Source organism: Camelus bactrianus, chromosome 2, assembly GCF_048773025.1.
Source record: "Camelus bactrianus isolate YW-2024 breed Bactrian camel chromosome 2, ASM4877302v1, whole genome shotgun sequence".
NCBI lineage: Eukaryota > Metazoa > Chordata > Mammalia > Artiodactyla > Camelidae > Camelus > Camelus bactrianus.
Genome location: NC_133540.1, coordinates 19,669,239 through 19,687,853, shown reverse-complemented (window position 1 = coordinate 19,687,853; position 18,615 = coordinate 19,669,239). Strand labels below are relative to the sequence as shown.

At 50.1% G+C, this 18,615-nt stretch overlaps 1 protein-coding gene across 4 annotated transcripts in view; it reads right to left on the bottom strand.

Moving 5' to 3' along the window:
• FNIP2 (folliculin interacting protein 2) overlaps positions 1-18,615 on the bottom strand; it is a 105,854-nt gene that overhangs the window by 24,803 nt on the left and 62,436 nt on the right. For all 4 annotated transcript variants that reach the window (XM_074376814.1, XM_074376805.1, XM_074376810.1 and 1 more), the window contains 5 exons: positions 10,736-10,865; positions 3,530-3,731; positions 3,130-3,218; positions 1,635-1,781; positions 1,341-1,510 (listed from right to left, as the gene is read on the bottom strand). In XM_074376814.1, the coding sequence (XP_074232915.1) occupies positions 1,341-1,510; positions 1,635-1,781; positions 3,130-3,218; positions 3,530-3,731; positions 10,736-10,865 (738 nt within the window). The remainder of the gene's footprint in view (positions 1-1,340; positions 1,511-1,634; positions 1,782-3,129; positions 3,219-3,529; positions 3,732-10,735; positions 10,866-18,615) is intronic.

Below are 18,615 nucleotides of genomic sequence, written 5' to 3'. Positions count from 1 at the left end.
GACTCAGGGCACAGGGAAAGGCATCTTCATTACCTACCGTCTGGTGAGGACACACTAGCAGGTCTAAAATGAGAATCTAATGAATTAACACATGCAAAAGGCACCTGGAGCCATGCATGGCTCCCAGGGATGGCTTGCATTACTACTGTAACACACTGTTTCCTGGCATTCAAGTGCTTGTCTGCAATTCTGTTTCTGGAGAATGCCACTTTACGACTTCCTCAAGCATGTCTTCCTTGAAAGCCCCCTCCCCACCCCACCCCCGTCTCTCGGAGCCCCCTCATAACATCCTCAGCACAGCATCCATGACCAAGGTGCTCCCAGCGTTAACTGGTTTACCTCCCCTGGTGACCATGAACTAGCATTTTACAGGTGAAGAGGCACTTGCCCATGAAGGCTGGATTTGGGTCCAGGCAGTCTGGCCCTGCTGCCCACGTCCTGCCCTCTCCACTGCATTGTCTCTCATGTCCATCACACACCCCTAGCGAAGGAGCAACCAGGATGTTCTGAATACCACCTGCGCCTCCTCCATCAGGCTGCAGGCTTCCCGAGGCTGAGCTGCACGTGACCCAGCTCTGCACCCCTGGGCCCAGCGGAGGGATAGGGTCTGGAACAGAGCAGCTGTGCAGGCCTGCCTTGCTCACTGCAGACGTGTGCCAGGTGAGGCCCCGGAGCACACCTCTCCTGCACATGAGCTCTGGTCTCCCAAGTCCACACTCTGACCAGCCACGCTGGGGCGTCAGGTCCCTGCAACCCCTCTGAGCCCAAAGCCTAGAGGACATAAAAACCACCAGCACTGAGCAGAGCAGTGTGGAAAAGACGGGGTTTCTGACTTCAGCTCAGATTTAAAAGGGGGTGAAATCACAGAGTGTGTTACTTTCTTTTCTCTCACTTTTCTCCTACGCAGTCCATCCTCTAGGGCAGCGGTTCTCAGCCAGGGGGTGTTTTGCACCCTGCACGGGGGGTGGGGGGAACACTCAGCGGTGTCTGGAGACATTTACGAGGGGTTTTCCTGGGCCGCTGGTGAGCACAGGCCAGTGATGCAGTGTTCAGTCTCCAGGCACAGGACAAGCCCCTCCACCACCCACCCACCCAAGAATGATCCGGTCCACGTATCCAGAGTGCCGAAGTTAAGAAACCCCACTTTAAAGAGCAGAAGGACGCTGCCGGCAGTGGGAGGGGAGGAAGGGGATGTTTTACAGGTAGGCTCCCAGGGCCACTTCCCTGCCTGCCCAAGGACAACCTTGGATGGCCAGGCTGCGTGGCCGACATCAGCTAAACTCTCCAGCATTTCCCCAACCCATCCCACATGGGCTCTGAAGAGTCACGTCGGTACTGACCCAGCTGCGCCCAGAGAGGGTTATACGGGTGTGTCTTGGCCAGCGTGTTCACCAGCTGAGAGGTGCGCTTCTCTGAGAAAGCCCTGATGGGAGGGTGGTCCACTGGCATGACAGTCGGGACCCAGGCCAGGTGGTAGGTTAACACGGCGGTCAGCAAGGCAGCGAAGAACCTGGGCAGAACAGGAAAGGGGGCAGCGGGAGAGTCAGGGCCGCGGAGGCGCGGCACGGCGTCAGGTTCAGCACAGGCACCGGCCACTGCACGCGCATCCCGGGCTCCAGGGAGCCAACGCTTACTGGTTCTTGTTGATCTGCTCTATCAGGAGGGTAAACTCCTTGAGGAAGCGCTGGCAGAGCTGCGTTTTCTCCAAAGTGCTGGACATCATGGTGAGCCACACCGGTTCTGTGATCCTCGGGACAGAATACAAGTTCCAGATGGTCCCTCTGCAGAGGAGAGAAGGGTGACCCAGAACTGTCACAGACATTACTTCGGAGAATCTTTATGCAAAGGAATAAAGAAGAAAACAGTAATCTGGATTTATGTAGCCCCAAGGGATCCAAAGCAGTATATAAAACAGGGGTCAGTAAACTAGGATGCACAGGCCAGATCTGACTTGACTGCCAGCTTTCTGTAAATAAAGTTTTATTGGAACACAGCCATGTGCAACCATTTCCACAGTATCTATTGTTGCTTTTGCACAATGGCAAAGTTAAGCAGCAGTGACAGAGACCCTCTACAGAGAGAGTATAGTAACTCTTCATATAAAATGCTCATTCTTAAAAAATTTTGTTTTCACAATGCTTTGTGTCAGAACAAAGGAAGAAACACAAAAGATCTTGAGAAGCCAAAACAATTTTGAAAAAGACGAAAGGAGCTGGAGGAATTACACTCCCTGACTTTTCAGGCTCTGAATCTACAGTAATCAAAACAGCATGGCACTGGCACAAAAAAAGACACATAGATCAATGGAACAGGACAGAAAGTCCAGAAATAAACCCATGCACTTATGGTCAATTAAGCTACGACTAAGGAGGCAAGAATATACAACAGAGAAAAGATAGTCTCTTCAATAAGCAGTGCTGGGAAAACTGGACAGCTACCTGTAAAAGACTGAAATTAGAACATTCTCTAACACCAGATACAAAAATAGACTCATAATGGATTAAAGACCTAAATGTTACACCGGATACTCTAAAACTCCTACAGGAAAACATAGGCAGAAAACTCTTTGACCTACATCACAGCAATATTTTTTTTTGGATCCATCTCCTAAAAGCAAAAGAAATAAAAACAAAAATAAACAAATGGGACCTAATAAAACTCAAAATCTTTTTGCACAGCAAAGGAAACCATCGACAAAATGAAAAGACAACCTAATGAATGGAAGAAAATATTTGTAATGATATGACCAATAAGTGGTTAATATCCAAATTATATAAACAGCTCATGCAGCTCAATTAAAAAAAAAAAAGAGACACAATCCAATTAAAAAATGGGAAGAGCGCCTGAACAGACATTTTTCCAAAGAGGAAATGCAGATGGCCAACAGGCACATGAAAAGATGCTCAACATCACTAAACATCAGGGAAATGCAACTCAAATCCACAATAAGACACCACCCCACATCTGTCAGAATGGCCATCATCAAACAGAAAAGAAATAACAAGCGTTGGCAACAGTGTGGAGGAAAGGCAGCCCTCACAGCTGCGGTGGGAACGTCCTGAGAGCCGCAGCTGCCCTGCTGCGGCTTGTCCTGTCCCCTGCTGGGCTCCCTGGGTGCTGCCAGTTTACCTGAACTCCCCCAGTGCTTCCATCAGCCGGCCGACGTAGAACTGGACGCGGAGACTTGACTCTGCTATCTTCCTACAGGAGATCATGGCCTTCGTTGAAGAGAAAACAAACCACATGACCCTTGGAGGAGAAATTCCTTCGTAACCATCTACAGGGCTTCACTAGTAAGAGACGATGTTATAGTCAACACCCCAGGTAGCAATGACTGATGGTGACAGGAGAAGGGATTTCCTTTCCCCAAGCCATCCAGCAGCTGGCACCTAACACCACGGTGCCCACGGGTCCAGCCCTGCTGGACGAGTCATGTTCCCCGCGAAAGGGATGTGGTGCCTAGAGCCCCCACCACCTCGCGAGCCCCGTGACCGTGTCTCCACTGGACGACGGCTTACGGTCTCAGTACCTTTTCAATGGCACTCTTCAGCCTGTTCATGTGAGATTCAAACAGCGGGAAGTGAGAGAAAAAGAAGTCCTGGAAATCCCGCTGCGCCTCCTCCCTCTCGCACAGGGAGAAGATGATGCTGACGGCGATCTTCTTCCTCCGCACGATGGCCGGGTTCGAGCTGCAGCTCTCCTCGGCCAAGCTGAACGTTTCGTCTGTGGACCTGGAGGAAGGAGAGGGGTGAGAAGCTGTCCTGCGTCAGGAGCCACGCGGAAGGTGAACTGAAATGCAGGGCGATGTTCAGACGGCTACTCCCGGGTGCTCGGTCCAGCTGAGTGTCCCCTGCTAATTCATTCTCCTCCATCCTCCATTCTCTGCCATGGAAACCAAGACATCTGGTCACCACACGGTGCTTTCCTAACGTGAAAAGCAACTTTAGTGACAACTGAGAGTAACTGAGAATGTCCTCTTGTTAGACTCTTAATCCTTCGCCCTTGGACTTTATTTTTTGTTTGGTTTTGCTTTTGGGGTGGGGGTGGGGGCGGAATTAGGTCTACTTATTTTAATGGAGGTGCTGGGAATTGAACCCAGGACCTTGTGCATGCTAAACACGTGCTCTACCACTGAGCTACACCCTCCCCCAAGGGCTCTATTTTTATACCAGATTGGCAGTATTTAGGAAGGGGCGTGGAACACCTGTTGGCTCAAAATGCAGGTCCTTTGTTTTGGCTGATGGATCCCGCTGGATGAGAGCATTCGAAGGGAAATGACCCTCTGTGGTTTGCGTGTGCCCTGGGCACCACATTTGGGTATTTACGGGAGTTGAGGCTCGCCCGACTTCCCAAAGTTATTAAGACCATTGGACGCAGTTACTCCTATAAACGCTCAGATTCACCCCGGTGGCTGATCACACTCTCCAGGAAGTCTGCCAAGCAGAAAGAGCCTCCTCTCTCCTGGAATAGTCAGATCCCCAACAAACTTAAGATTCTGTCGAGAGGCTCTGCGTCTATGATAAGAGAATCCTGAAGCCAATAAATCCTGAATATGTATTCAGTCTGTCTTCGGGGGTAAGCCTCCCAGACATGGCCCAACCATGTTCCTTCTTTAACTCTCCCGAGAAACAAGAATAATGCCCACATAGCTACTAAAATCAAGAATGAAAATTTAAAAAAAAATTATTTTTTCTAAGATCTCGAAGCAAAGGACAGAACACCAAATGAATGCTCCCAGCCTGGCACGCGGCAGGTGTGCAGTTAACCTTCCTTTTTTCACAGCCTCCATGTTTAGCCTCCTCTATCTGCCCAGTACAGGAGGACACTGCCTTTCCCACTTCCTTTACTATGAATTACCCCCAACAACCATGTCTGCTAGCAGAACTCCAGGCCCCAGCCTCCTTCTTGGTCTTAAACTTCTTATTTAGTGTCTGCTCAGGGTCTGTAACATTCCTGTGACCTCAAACATACCCACATCAGAAGTTTTATCGCCAGGAAAGCTATCCTATTGTTAAAGGAAAGGACACAGACATCCTGTTCTGACCTCAGAGGGACAGGTCATTGCTTCTCTCAACTTCATCCAGGATCCCGGAGACAGGAGTGTGGCTGACACATCGGCGCTCCCACAGACGCACGGGGAGGAGCTCCAGATGCTCCGGTTCATGCTACATGCGAAAATGAACCAGCAACTGTTTTCTCTGAGAAATTCCTTGATCCTAACCATCCGCTCGTCAGAAAAAACGTTCCGGAGGCGCTCTGGCGATGTTACTTAGCTTCATACAGTGAGTTCCCTCTCCTTTTCCAGAGAACGGTCCTGTAACTTTGTTTTCCTGCACCAGTTTATTCCTGTTCCGCACAGGTAATTCTGAGCTGCTGTTACACCAACACTTCCCTGCAACCCTTTCTTCTTCGTCTGTTATCTCCTATCTCCCTCCCTTTTCAAAAGTAAGACGACCATATCCGTGCACTCATCTTGGGCCAACGTGGTCCTTAATAATCAAATGGTGATAAACACTGAGCCCCTGCAGACATGGCCACCAGCTTCACCTCCACCCTGCAGTCACCAACTCCACCTAACACAGCAGACGGTGCCACCTACTGAATGTCTGAGAAACTTCCCCGCCTTTGATAGCGTGCACAGCTCTTTTGTGCTTTACTGCATATCTCCGCTGACTTCTAAAGCAGCTGGAGGTTACAGCATCATGGATGGACCTAGAGATGATCACACTGAGTGAGGTAAGTCAGACAGAGAAAGACAAATATCACATAATACCACTTATACGTGGAATCAAAAAAAAAATGATACAAATTCTATTCACAAACCAAAAACAGACTCACACACATAGAAAACTATGGTTACCAAAGGGGAAAGGGTGGGGAGGGATAAATTAGGGGCTGGGGATCAACAGACACATGTTACTATATACAGAACAGATAAACAACAAGGACCTAGTGTGTAGCACAGGGAACTATATTCAATTTCTTGTAATAACATATAATGGATAAGAATCTGAAAAGAAAGTATATGTATGTATATGTGCAACTGAATCACTGTGCTGTACACCTGACATTAACACCAAATCAATTACACTTCAATAAAAGATTTTAAAAAATTAAAATTTGAAAAAAAAGCAACTGAGCTTCGTTCAATCTATAGTCTTGGATCAACCATGCAAACTGGAATAAACCAGGTCATGTGGTATTTGGAAATATACTTTAAAAGCCAAGCTACAATGAAAGGATGTTTCAGAATGTTTTTAAAAAAAGGTAAGGATGCACAGAAACACTTCATCATATCTTTACCCTCAAGCCACTGGGTCAGGCACATAGACCGTCTCGCAAATGAGGAAACTGAGGCAGGGCGATGCATCCCCTTCCCTCAGAACAGAGAGGTTTTTAGTGACGGTGCTGGAGTCAGAGCCCAGGGCTCCTGTCGGCTGGTCTGGGCTCGTTTCTTGGACACTGGGAAGGACCAGAGCCCTGCCCTACGTCTCCTCCATGTGCTGGAGTCCACGCCATCCGCCGCGTCACCCGCCGGGGCGCCGAGGAGGGGCTGGGGGCAGTCACACCAGCCCCAGGCCTTCAGATCGAGGGAAGACTGCGCTACACGCTCAAATTTCCTTTTAATAAAATAATCCAGCAGGGCTGAGCTGACATTTATGACCCAGCATTCACAGACACTATGTGCACATCCAGGTCCTGAATAAAGCAGCGATGGAGGCTGTCTAAGGACATCTCAGCGACCTGCCATCGTCTCGGGACTGCTCAGTCTGACTGGTTACGTCAGCTTTGAACTTATGGGGAACCTATGTGTTACAGCGGCCCACATGAAACCACCACTTCTGTAGGTCAAACTCTGCACGGTTATTCAGCTTTACAGTCCCAGCCAACAGCCTTTCTGGGACAGCACATCTGCTTCTCTAGGGTTTCAACAGCCCCACTAAGCTGGGGCGGGGGTTCTCTGCAGCGTCCTCCACTATGCTGAGCAGCTGGTCAGTCCCCCGACTCCCCACGGGTCACCAAAGCTGACCCAGCGGCCTGGCAGGGGCCCCGAGGTCAGCGGGCACCTGACCCCTAGGGTGGTGAGGAGCCTCCCTGGCTCCCCTGAATGCTCTTAGGGGTGAAGTCTTTGCTTGCTGTGAACTCCCTCTCAACGCCGGCAGCAATCATGGTTTTGGTACCCACGTGCCCCGTCTAGTCCAGAGACTCTCCCCAACCCAATGCCTGCCAAAGGTGGTGAGGGGCTGCAAGCTGTAAACAAAGAGGGGTCTTCACAAGCACGGGGTCGAGTCAAAGTGCCCACAGAAATTCCGTATGGGTGTTGGGCAGTCCCCGTCCAGCACCAGCCCTGTGTCCAGCACCTGCCCCAAGTCCAGCAGCCCAGCATCCAGGGCCAGCCCTGCATCTGGCAGCCCCACGGAGCCTGCTCTGGGAGGCAGCTCGGGTGGTGACCTGGGGGTGCCATCTCCATCCCTAACAGCCTCACCCTCACCCTTAAGCTACAGAGGTGAAGTCTGATGTGACAATGACACATGAGCGTGTGCAGGGAAGACCCCGGGCAGCAGAGTGCACGGGGGGGGGGGCCTCGGACACTGAGCAGCTGACCTGGGGGGCAGGGAACCTGGGGGCCTGCAAGGCTGGGACCTGGGCCCAGATTGGCGGCAGCAGCAGCCATCATGGCCATCGGAGAGAGGAAGGATTTGACCAAGGCCATGACCCATGTGGAGGCAGCTTGTCTGTCCATCATCGGAGCCCGTCCCTGTGGAGTCTGCACAAACATTACTCTCTCCGACCTGAGCCCCGGACAGTAAATTGCCACAAAGTGAGAGCCCACAGTGGACGGGAGTACATCAGGGAGTCACCCGAATCCTTCCAAGACTTTGTAATCTCTGCTTTTGAAAAATGTGGCAACACTGCAATGCAAATATCCACAGGCACAGATACAGAAATTAAATGCAAATATTGTTGCACTGCATAGAAAGTACCTGTTACTTTCATATGAAGCATCAGGCGAAGAAATCATTAACCAGGAAGCCCATTTTAAAATTAATTTTTCCATGTAGTTGAAGATGCCGTGACAGAATGCATAAATAGGCATTCTGCATTATATGCAACCCACGAAGACACTTCCAGTTTCTTGTGAGACCTCCACACCATTCAGGAACTGTCAGAGGGCACACTAACATAACCTTGTACAAATTTACATTTAAAATTAAGTTCAAACTTACACAAAATGGATGTGTGTGAAGAACAGAATCTTTGGCAAAACGGTTCCATAAGAACATCTGATCTAGACATACTGAAATTTATATTTTTCAAGTTTATCACAAATTTATGTCAGTGCTGTCACAACCTTTAAGTCTCCAGTAACAGTCACAGTGAGCAGAAACAGCTTTCTCAAAATAAAAGAATTATCAAAAGTTATTTGCCATCTTGCGTTTGCCAGCAGCGACTAACGCTGCTTTTAATTTTATCAATTGAGGTATAAATTTTTTTTTGGTTTTCTTTTTGGGGGATAATTAGGTTTTTATTTATGTATTTTTTTTTAATGGAGGTACTGGGGATTGAACCCAGGACCTTGTGCATGCTAAGCATGCACTCCACCACTGAGCTATACCGTCCCCACTGACTGATGTATAAATTTTGATGACTCATACAACTGACTTTGCAGAAGAATGAGCCAGAAAACTTACAATGAATCAAAACATCACGCTAGGTATTATTATTGATTACACTATATAAAACTATTACACCAAAACATTTTTTTTCAATTTACAAGTTTATGTTAGTCATGTATCACTGCTATTCCTCTTACATTTTATAAGTAAACTATTTTTAATGGAAAAGCCTTACACTGTTTACCTTTAATAGCACTTTTTCCTGCTTTTTGAACAAGGGGCCCCACATTTTCATTTTTGAGCCCAAGCTACTTATTTTAGGTGTAAGTTCACTAGAGGTTCATTACTTTCCAAGCCAGGCCTCGATTCGGATTATAGCTTTTGAAGACTTTGGAAGGAGTGGGTTGGGGAATGCTATTCACCTTTGAATTTGAACCTGAGGGGACAGAAGGATGGAAAAGCATTTTTAGTAAGAGATGTCTGAAGGGGAAGGCTTCTAATAGGATCACCTGCAGGGAGGGTACAGCTCAGTGGTGGAGCATGTACTTTGCATGTACAGGTCCTAGGTTCAATCCCCAGTGCCTCCATTAAAAAAAAATAATAAAAGTTAAAAATTTAAAAATCTAAAAAAAGAGTTAAAAGAGTAAAAAAGAAAAAATAAATTTCTTATCATGGATACCAATTATCATAAAAAGTAAAAATACAAAATGGAAAGAAAGCAAAAAGGGCCTGAACCACGGTGAAACCAGTGGATAAGACCACCTGTGTCCTCCAATCCCAGAAGCTGTCATGATGACGCGGGGCCAGGGGTGCCTTCTGGCAGCTGCAGGGACGGGGGCGCGGGGATGGGGATGTGGGGACAGGGACACAGGGATGGGGACAGAGACGGGGAAGGGGATGGGGATGCGGGAGGCAGAGATGGGGGACGAAGGGACAGGGATGTGGGGACAGGGATGGGGATGTGGGGATGGGGATGGTGACAACAGCCACACTGGCGGCATTTCCTCTGCCAGCTCTGTCCCGCCTGACCTGACTTGCGGTGTGAGCACAGCCATCACACTGCTGAGGGGGACATGGCACGTCCTTCTCACCTGCATCCACGAGCGGGAGCAAGTTCCTGGCCCCACACCAACTCCAGGCGCTTAACCACTCAGTTCCAAGCCCACTACCCAAGGAGCCGCTCCTCAGCCAGTGAGCTGATGTAATTCCTTCTCTCTGTCCAGCTCCCTGGGGTGGTGGGGCCGCGGGAGAAGGGGGCCAGCACAGCTGCGCTGCACATGCCTCGGCCCCTCGTTTCCCACCGTGTCCTTTCAGTATCACCTCTTCCATGAAGCTCCCCTGCCCCCAACACTAAAACACCTGACGCCTCTCAAGTGCTTATCACTTAGGGTCTCCACACCCTCGTTTATATGCGTATCATCTTCGGTGCAGATGTGTGGACGAATTCACGTTTACCCCGTCACAGATCCCCGCGCGTGGCGATTACTGGTCAATTACAAAGTCCACCATCTGACATGTGCATCTTCATAGGTACAACCTACCTTAATTCCCTTTTAAATTTTTGGATTGTTGGAAGAAGAGGCTGGACGCTGTAGATGTAACATTGCACTAAGTCCAAAATGTCCATTTTGCAACATAACTAAACCCACTTAAATGAAGACAGAAAGTATCCTGAGGCCGAACCTCTTCATAATCAGGCTCATGGCTGTTGAGTTTAAGAATCTAAGTTTTCTAAAGAGAGTCTGTCACAAGCCTCGAGTCTGGATATTTTCAAAGACCACACTGGTGTCACTGTCGGCCAAGGAAAGCTGTACTCCACCCTCCTAATTCACAAAAGCCGCATCTCAGGGAGCCAGAAAAGACAGAGCAGGCTCATTTCCAATGGACAAATCTGGCCCCCTCACAGCTACGCGGGTATTTCCCAGTGTCCTCCAAACCAGGAGATTTTTGTTTTTTTAAAAATTTTTTTTCTTTCCATGAAACCTCTAATTTGTGAACTTTCAGGCTGAGCGGGAGCCAGTGTCTGCGTGGGTGGCAGGTGCCCACTGCATGCCCGTCTCAGTGGGCGGCCCCCCACCCCCCGGCACCCGCCTCAGCCAGAGGGACCCGCAGCTCACCTCCTCGGCGGGATGCCGTTTTCCAGACGTGTCGTCTGACTTCGGAGCCAGCGGCGCTGGTAACTGCTGGAAGAGGACGTCGAGGAGCTCGGAGATGGGAAAGGGGTGACCAGAAGGCTGCTGAGTGAGGCTGTGGGGCAGAAAGTCCGAAAGCTGAGCTCAGCGAGGCCACCTGAACCTGCACTTTGAAACACAAGCCAGGTCACCTCAACCTTCAGGCCCTCCCAGCCACCCCCAGCAGGGGGACTGGCTTCTCTAAGACGGCTGTACAGCCAAGAAACGTCCTTTAAAAGGGAGAACAGGGTTGCAGACACAGCCAGGGCACCACGGCAAATGCAAACAACTGCTGCTCCCCCGGTCTGTGCACACGGCAGGTCTCTGACGGCGGGGTGCACCCAACTACGGTACTGCTCCCCGGTGACGGGAGCCGTGCACGCTGTTCACCTACACACACTTCCCTTCCTGACGACTTCTTCACTCTGTATTTTGAGGTGAAATCCAGGCTAAAAAGGAGCCCCTCCTGCCCTCAACCCCCAAATACACAACACCACCCACCCTCCCCCAGCCCTGCCACTCCCCAGCTGTGAAGGCACAACCTCTAGCACCGAGCAGATTTTCTGCCTGGATTACTCATTTGCCTCCCAGCCTCTCTGCTTCCTCCTGTACGTGGTCCCCGAGCTGCACCAGGTCTCGCAGTAAGCGTGAGGCGCGCGCCAGCCCGACCAGCCCCCATCCGGACAGGCAAAGAGCATCTTTCAAACCCCAGCTGCTGGGCGGGGGCTGCTGGTTTAGAAGAACAGGAGGAGATGGAATTTTTCTCCTTTTACTGCCCCAGGGCTCAGGGACCAAGACGCCAAAACGTTACTCGGTCCAGTGGAGGAGGGAACGTTACAACGGCCGGTCAACATTTTCAGAAGCGAGTCACGCACGGGGCAGAGGACACGGATTTCACTAAACGCGGTATACTACGCTCGTGGGTAGCACTTGGAAGGCAGTTTCTCCGCATGAGCCATCATATTCCTATTTATACTCTACAGGCAGATGGCAATAAGCCGAGTCCCTCGGCCTGAGTTCCAGAATCCTGCCACAGTGACTTGGTGGCAAGTCCGGTGTCTACGGTGTGCCAGGCACTGTGTGTGCACCTGGGGTCCCCCATGGAGCTGCACGGCCGCCAGGCTGGAGTCCCACACAGCTAGGATGCCAACGGCTCCGGTGCCACGAGCATCTCTAACATGCTCTTCCTCTGATCTGGTCCGATGCACAGAACACATGCCTGCTAGATCTTATTCATCTTTGATCCTTGTACCCAGGACAGCGCCGGGGACACAACAGACAATTAGTAAACGTTTGCAAATGGATGGCGCTTCTGCACTGGTGTCACCAGATGAGGCTGGCGCCAGCAGACGACCAGGTTTCAGCCCTGAGGCTGGACTCAAACCTCCAAAATCAAATCCCTGTTCCAAACAGCATCAGGGAGGTAGCGTTACCGAGAATTCTGAAGGGGGAGAGAAGAGAATTTTCTCTCAAAGTCACACAAAATTACTTAATAAAAAACCCTAATTAGACACTTATGCCTGCCCCCAGGTTCCCAAAGCCCCCTGTAAGACGCAGGAGATTCTTGTCCCTTATTCCCACACCTTCAAGGTTCCCTGTCTCTCTCCCGGTGTCAGGCCAAGCAAATCACCTCCTTGGCAGGTGGAGGACAGGATTGAGGGCCAGTACTTGTACCAGAAACACTTCTTCCCTATCAGAGAAGCAGGTGGAGACGACCCCAAGGTCCAGTGTGTGCTGGGCAGTGTGCTGCTGCGTCCCTGGGTTCAGTGAAGCGAGGAAGAGCCCGGATTCCTGCTCAGACCCCAGCGCTGCCATGAGGGCAGCTCGCCTAACCTGTCAGCGTTCTCGTCTGTGAGACGGCGGCAGGAAAGGACCGCGCCTCAGTGTGTTTCAGGAGGGGTGCAATTTGTAGTTGGTTAGGGATTGTTTAGTGGATCAAAACCAGCATTTAAAAAAAAAAAAAGGAGCAGAAAAGAAAATAGAGTAGATTGTAGCATTAACATGAAGGGAGGACACTTTTGTTTGTTATGTATAAAGATGCTTGTTACTGGACCATGATGTGAAATGCATTCACGTGGGCTGCAGACAAATGAAAAGTCTGCAAGCCACTGACCTATCTCAGAAGGTTCCTGTGAGGATTAAACACATCAATTCAAGTCAAACGCTTAGCCCGGCGCCCCACACAATAAATGTCAGCTGTGCTCTCTCTCTGATCATTCTTGGCAAAGGTGCATTAAGGAAGACATTTCGGAGTACTCAAAGGTCATTCATTCTGATTACTTAATTATGGAAAGACCTAGAACTTGTAATACAGACATGAAAAGGAAAGGCAAAAAATTAAAATAATAATAAAAAAAACCCGAGGAGGATGTCCTCTTATCCTCACTATAAAACGCTGAATAACAATTTTTATGGAAGACATAAATGAATTTATTTACAAAGCAGAAAGAGACTCACAGACATAGAAAACAAACTTATGGTTATCGGGGGGGAAGGGGAGCTGGCAAAGACATCCTCCAGTTGATGCCTCACTTGTAAGACGGGAGACTTTTGAATGAAACTCGTCATAGGCTGTTTCAGCTTTACAAGTGCTCTGTCTAACACGCCTTAATGTTGTTAGTCTCACTTTCCTTTTCAGAATACTTTTCTGATTAGAAAAAAAAACGGTAAGACATACAGCTTGCAAAGGCTTCTGCAGTTCTGCACATTAGTAAGAAAGTGGTTGGTGCCTCCATCCCCACCCTTCTGGCGGAGGGGGAGCTCTTCCACGAACATCTAGTTATTGCTGCTGAAATGTGCAGTGAGAACAGAGAGTAAGTCTAATGGCTTAAGAATGCTGATTGCTGGCTCTTCTTGGGCCTGTGTCATTTGTCGTGCAAGTTCAAGATCAATGTTTAACTTTCTTTGGAAATATGGTTGCTATTGGGAGAGTTTACTAGAAACACTGGACTGATGATCTGGCTGCAGACTTTGGATCTGAAGAAATAATGCCCTGAAACTGTTATGACACATGTTTCCTGAGCATGGAATAAATAAACATCCTGATTTCAGATTGTGACAAGGTCATACGATTTTCTTGAAGCAGCTAGGGCAAAGATTTACGGGGGTGGTCAAGGTAAACTTTCTAATCAGCGGTTGGAGAACAGCCTTGTGAAAATGGGGCATCTCAACTAAGACTTAAAAGCCAGGAGACCCAGCCGTGGGAAGGGCAGCCCAGGTGTTCTGAATGAAAGTAGCTGGATATATTAATAACTCTTTCAAAAACCTATGTGCATTTCTCCCTGTATATACAGGGACATATACATCCCCACTGCCCTGATTCAAACATCCTTTGAGCATCTTCAATTTGTGTGCCGGGTGGACTTGGCCTCGGGGGACAGAGCAGTCAGCAGACACAGGAGGTGCATCTCCGCTCTCAGGGAGCTCACGCGCTAGGGGAGAAGAAGAAACAAAGATGCCCGAGGAAGCACAGGAGACCCACAGAAGGTGGTGAGTCACAGGGAACCACCTGGACCCTGGAAAGGGAAGACTGAGGGTTGGAGCTCAGATGCTGCTGTCATTTCTCCAGTGGGAGAATTCCCACTGACTCGCTGACGCAGCTGGAATCCGTGATCACGGGATCAAAGGCGCAGCAGCACGCCCGGAGGGTGGAGGGGCAGGGCTCTGGCCCACGTTCAGGGCAAGTGCGAACGCTGGCCCAGAACCGCGGGTTCGGACCTGCCACACCCCCCACCTGCAAGGAGGCACCTTGGGCAAGGACGCCGGGAGTGCTCCCAGCCTTCTGTCGCTTCTGCAGCTTGGACAGACGGGTCTGTGTGTATCTGGGAACGCTCCTGGCAAAGTAAAGCTACGTGAACGGGGTCAGCATCTCCTTCCTCTCCAAGCTCAACTTGTACCAGCATCTCACTGCATCCACCTCCCCTGGGCTCCTGGTGCACGCGGTCTTGCCAGTCCTTACACGCAGACTGCATGGCCTGTCCCCCCTCTGTCTCCGCCCCCCTGGCCTAACTCGCTCTCTGCTCTGGTCTCCGTGAGGCTGGTTACCAGGGGCACTCAAGTCAGCTGAAATTTCATCTCCTCGGAGAGGCCTCCCAAGCACCCTTTCCAGCTCAGTGATGAATACTTGCCTGCATTTCATTGACTATGACCCACGTGTCCTTCACTGAATATAAACTCCATCAGGACATCGGGGATCATGTCTATTGGATCACTGATCTGTCCCACAGCCTGCAAAAATGTCTGGCACGTAAGATGCTCAAGAAACGCTGCCTGAAAATGAGCAGATGATGACGTGCAGGACAGGGATGCCTGCCTCAATTGATAAGTATGACAGGGGCAAGGCATTAGAAAACAATTTCTAGGCAGAGTCCAAAGTCTGAGTTTGTTAAAAGCTTCCTGTGGTCAGAGCTGTATACACAGTGCTTGGATTTTCTCTTTTTCTTCCCCCATTTTGTCTGGTAGTGGTGGTGGTGGTGGTGATGGTGACGGTGGTGGTGGTGACCCGTCACGGTGGTAGTGATGGTGGTGGTGGTGGTGGAGGTGGAGGTAGAGGAGGTGGTGGTAACGTTACTCAGTAAACACATGTGGCTTAATGTCTTGAGCGGGCTTGTAATAGACGACACTCCAGTGGCAGCAAGCACACCTTGTGTCCTGACCTCGGAATCTAATTCCATCCTCCAGTGACAGCCAGGACTCCATGAAGACAAGACTGACTCCGGGACTTGGGTAGAAAATATACAAGGCAGATCTGGAGCATCCAGTCTGGACAGAAGGTCAGAAGTGCTACACACACACACACACACACACACACACACACACACACACACACGGGACTGGTATGTTAAAGAAACACAGGAGCCATGGTTCCCATACCCAAAGCTGGAGGACTCAGAGCAACAAAATAAGGTGGTATTGTGATGACCCATTTGAAAAATAAATATCTGAGTCCACATTGATACAGAAGGGTGGGTGGGTGGATGGATGGATGAGGGAGGCACAGTGGATGAGGGCTCTGCCCCCAGGAGCAGGCACAGTCTCCAGCTGTAGGTGTGGGCTACACGGTGACCTCCTTCCTGAGTTGCTGCGAGGGGTCCGAGTTAGGGGACAGGGAGAAGCTGGACACACCCGACTCCGCCAGGTGCCCAAGGCCAACGTCACGGTCACGACTTAGGCTGACTGCACGCACCCTTATGTGATGTGATGAGAGTGGCACTTCACCTCTGTGATCCTTCTTCCAGACACCCGTCACCCCCATCTAGCCACGCCGAAAACACCAAACACATCCTAACAGCCGGCATTCCGCACAACACCCGCCCACTACTTCTCAAAGCTGTGAGAGTCGTCACGACAAAGAAGTCTGAGAAACACCCCAGCCTGGAGGGAACTACAGGCGGTGACAACAAAGGGGACCTGGTCCTGGAACAGGAAAACGACACTGGGTAAGAACCAAGGACTTGGAAGTAGACTGTGGGCTTCAGAGAATAATAACATGTCGATCTGGGTTCAGTCACTAGGACGAGTGCACTGCACTGTGTAAGACGTTAGTGACGGGGCAGGCTGGGAACCCCTGTGCTCCCATCTCGGTTTTCCTGCAAATCTAAAACTGCTCTGAACACGGTAAACAATCTTGTGGTTACCAGGGAAAGGGGGTGAGAAGGGATGAGCTTGGGAGATTCAGATTTGCAAATGTTGGCCACTATATATAAAAATAGATTCAAAAAACAAATTTCTTCTGTACAGTACAGGAAAATATATTCAATATCTTGTAACAACCTTTAATGAAAAAGAATGTGAAAATGAATCTATGTGTGTATATGCATGACTGGGGCATTGTGCTGCACACCAGAAACTACTTCAATTAAAAAAATTTTTTTAAATAAAAATTTTTTAAAAACTGCTCTGAAAAACAAAACCTGTTTAAAAATATTCCCCCCATCTCTCAACTCTTCAGATACGAGGTTAAAAACTACAGGAGAAAGAAATCATCAACATCTTTAATTTCTCTACATCTCCTACTGCTGCCAATTCAGTCAAACACTGGGAGTCCCTGTTCTGCTCCAGGACTAGGACCTTGGTCCCCGCACGATGCAGGTGACGTCACCAGGAGAGACCTGGAGACCAAATCACAGTGGGGACACAAGAGGACTTAGCAGAGGGCTGCCCTCCCCGGGGGTGACCCTCACCCCAATCTAAGAGCAGCTCCCACTAAGAAAGGTGAGCACATCCTCCAAGAGAAGGGAGACCACCTGCAGCCCCACACCTGCCCTTCCTCCAGCAGGAGAGCTGGAGCCTGGAAGGAGAGACTCCTGGGCCAGGGGCCACGCCGCCAGACAGGCCAGGGCTCACGCCTGCTCCCCCGACCCCCACGGGAAAACTGAGACCCGGCTGTGACAGACCTCTCCCTCCAATTCAAACTTCGCCCCTCAATGCTCCTGCTTCTCAAAGGGCAAGGAAAGCTAGTTTCAGGAGCAACTGACAATCTGAACGGTACCAAACCAATGGGATTCTGACGTGCACAACACGAACCCTTTACATCAATTATGGCATAAACCGAGACGTGAGCTGGGAACCTCCAAAGCTGCCCGACGTGTCTGGTGGACCAGCTCCCTCGGTGTCTCTTTAATCTCTTCTGGAACAAGAAGGGGCAAAACACACATAAACACAGGGAGGTTCCTGCAGGAACCCTGCGGGTCAGGGTCAGAATGGGCCCCCGGTAAACGGTGGACAGTTGTCTTCCTCTCTTTCTTTCTTTCGCAGAGAGGTAAAGAGCACACGCCACACCAGGCCCAACATACTAAATTCTATGAGCCACTCGGGCAGCAGTTCTGACTGAGAGTGATCTCGGTTCCACGGTGGTGCCCACATCTTCTTCCCTGGAAGTTCAGCCAGAACAAAGCCCGCCCCAGGCCAGCCCTGGGAGGAGGCGGAGGGGGAGGAGGGGGAGGAGGAGCCTCACAGCCCTGAGTAACTGACGGACGGATGTAACTCAGAGACGTTGGACACACCTGCGGAGGGGATGCTGACCGGGCCCCATGATGAAGTTTCCCCGAGTACCATCAAGCACACACAAAAAGTAAAACAGTTCTCTGGGCACCTCGTAAGCTCCTCACTTTCTCAGATTTTATGTTTGTACAAAAATTGCTACAAATGAAAATGACAGAGGTCTAATCAACAGGAATTAACTACACTTCCGCCCAACAGGTCACCACCCAACTTGACGTGCGGAAGGATTAGGAAGACCAAAATGAATCTACTAGTGTCATGTCATTTAACCATTAATAAAATGCTGCGTCCCTTCCACTCTGTGACACAAACAAACCAAACAGGCTGACTCAGTAGCAAACTCCCTTTCGTCTGTAAAGCGGGGCAGGGCTGCGCTGAGCGGTGCAGGGACCAGGCGCATGGGACCCAGGGCTCCTCCGAGAGCACCTGAGCGGGAAGCCAGTGAGCGAAGGCACCGAGCCTGGACCCCTGCAGGCAGGTGGCCCATGTCACTGGAGAGACGGGCAGGTGCCCCGACTCTGCAGGCACTCAGCCCACATGCCCCCGAACCCCCGAATTTCAGATCATTCATTCAGCACCCTTCTTTCAGCAGCATGGACGCTATTTTGGATCTGAACCACAAATCAAAAACCAACAGCAGAATCGTGGGCAAAAGCAGAAACCCACAGATCCTAAAAGCAGCACTAGGAAAGTTTAAGGCTTGACACCAGGAGGGAGGGAGTCCTGGGGATGAGACCCAGGCCAGCGTGGCACCAGGACAGAAGGAAGGGTGACAAGTCAGCTGGCAGCCCCACTCACGGTGGTGGACAGACTTACTCCCACAG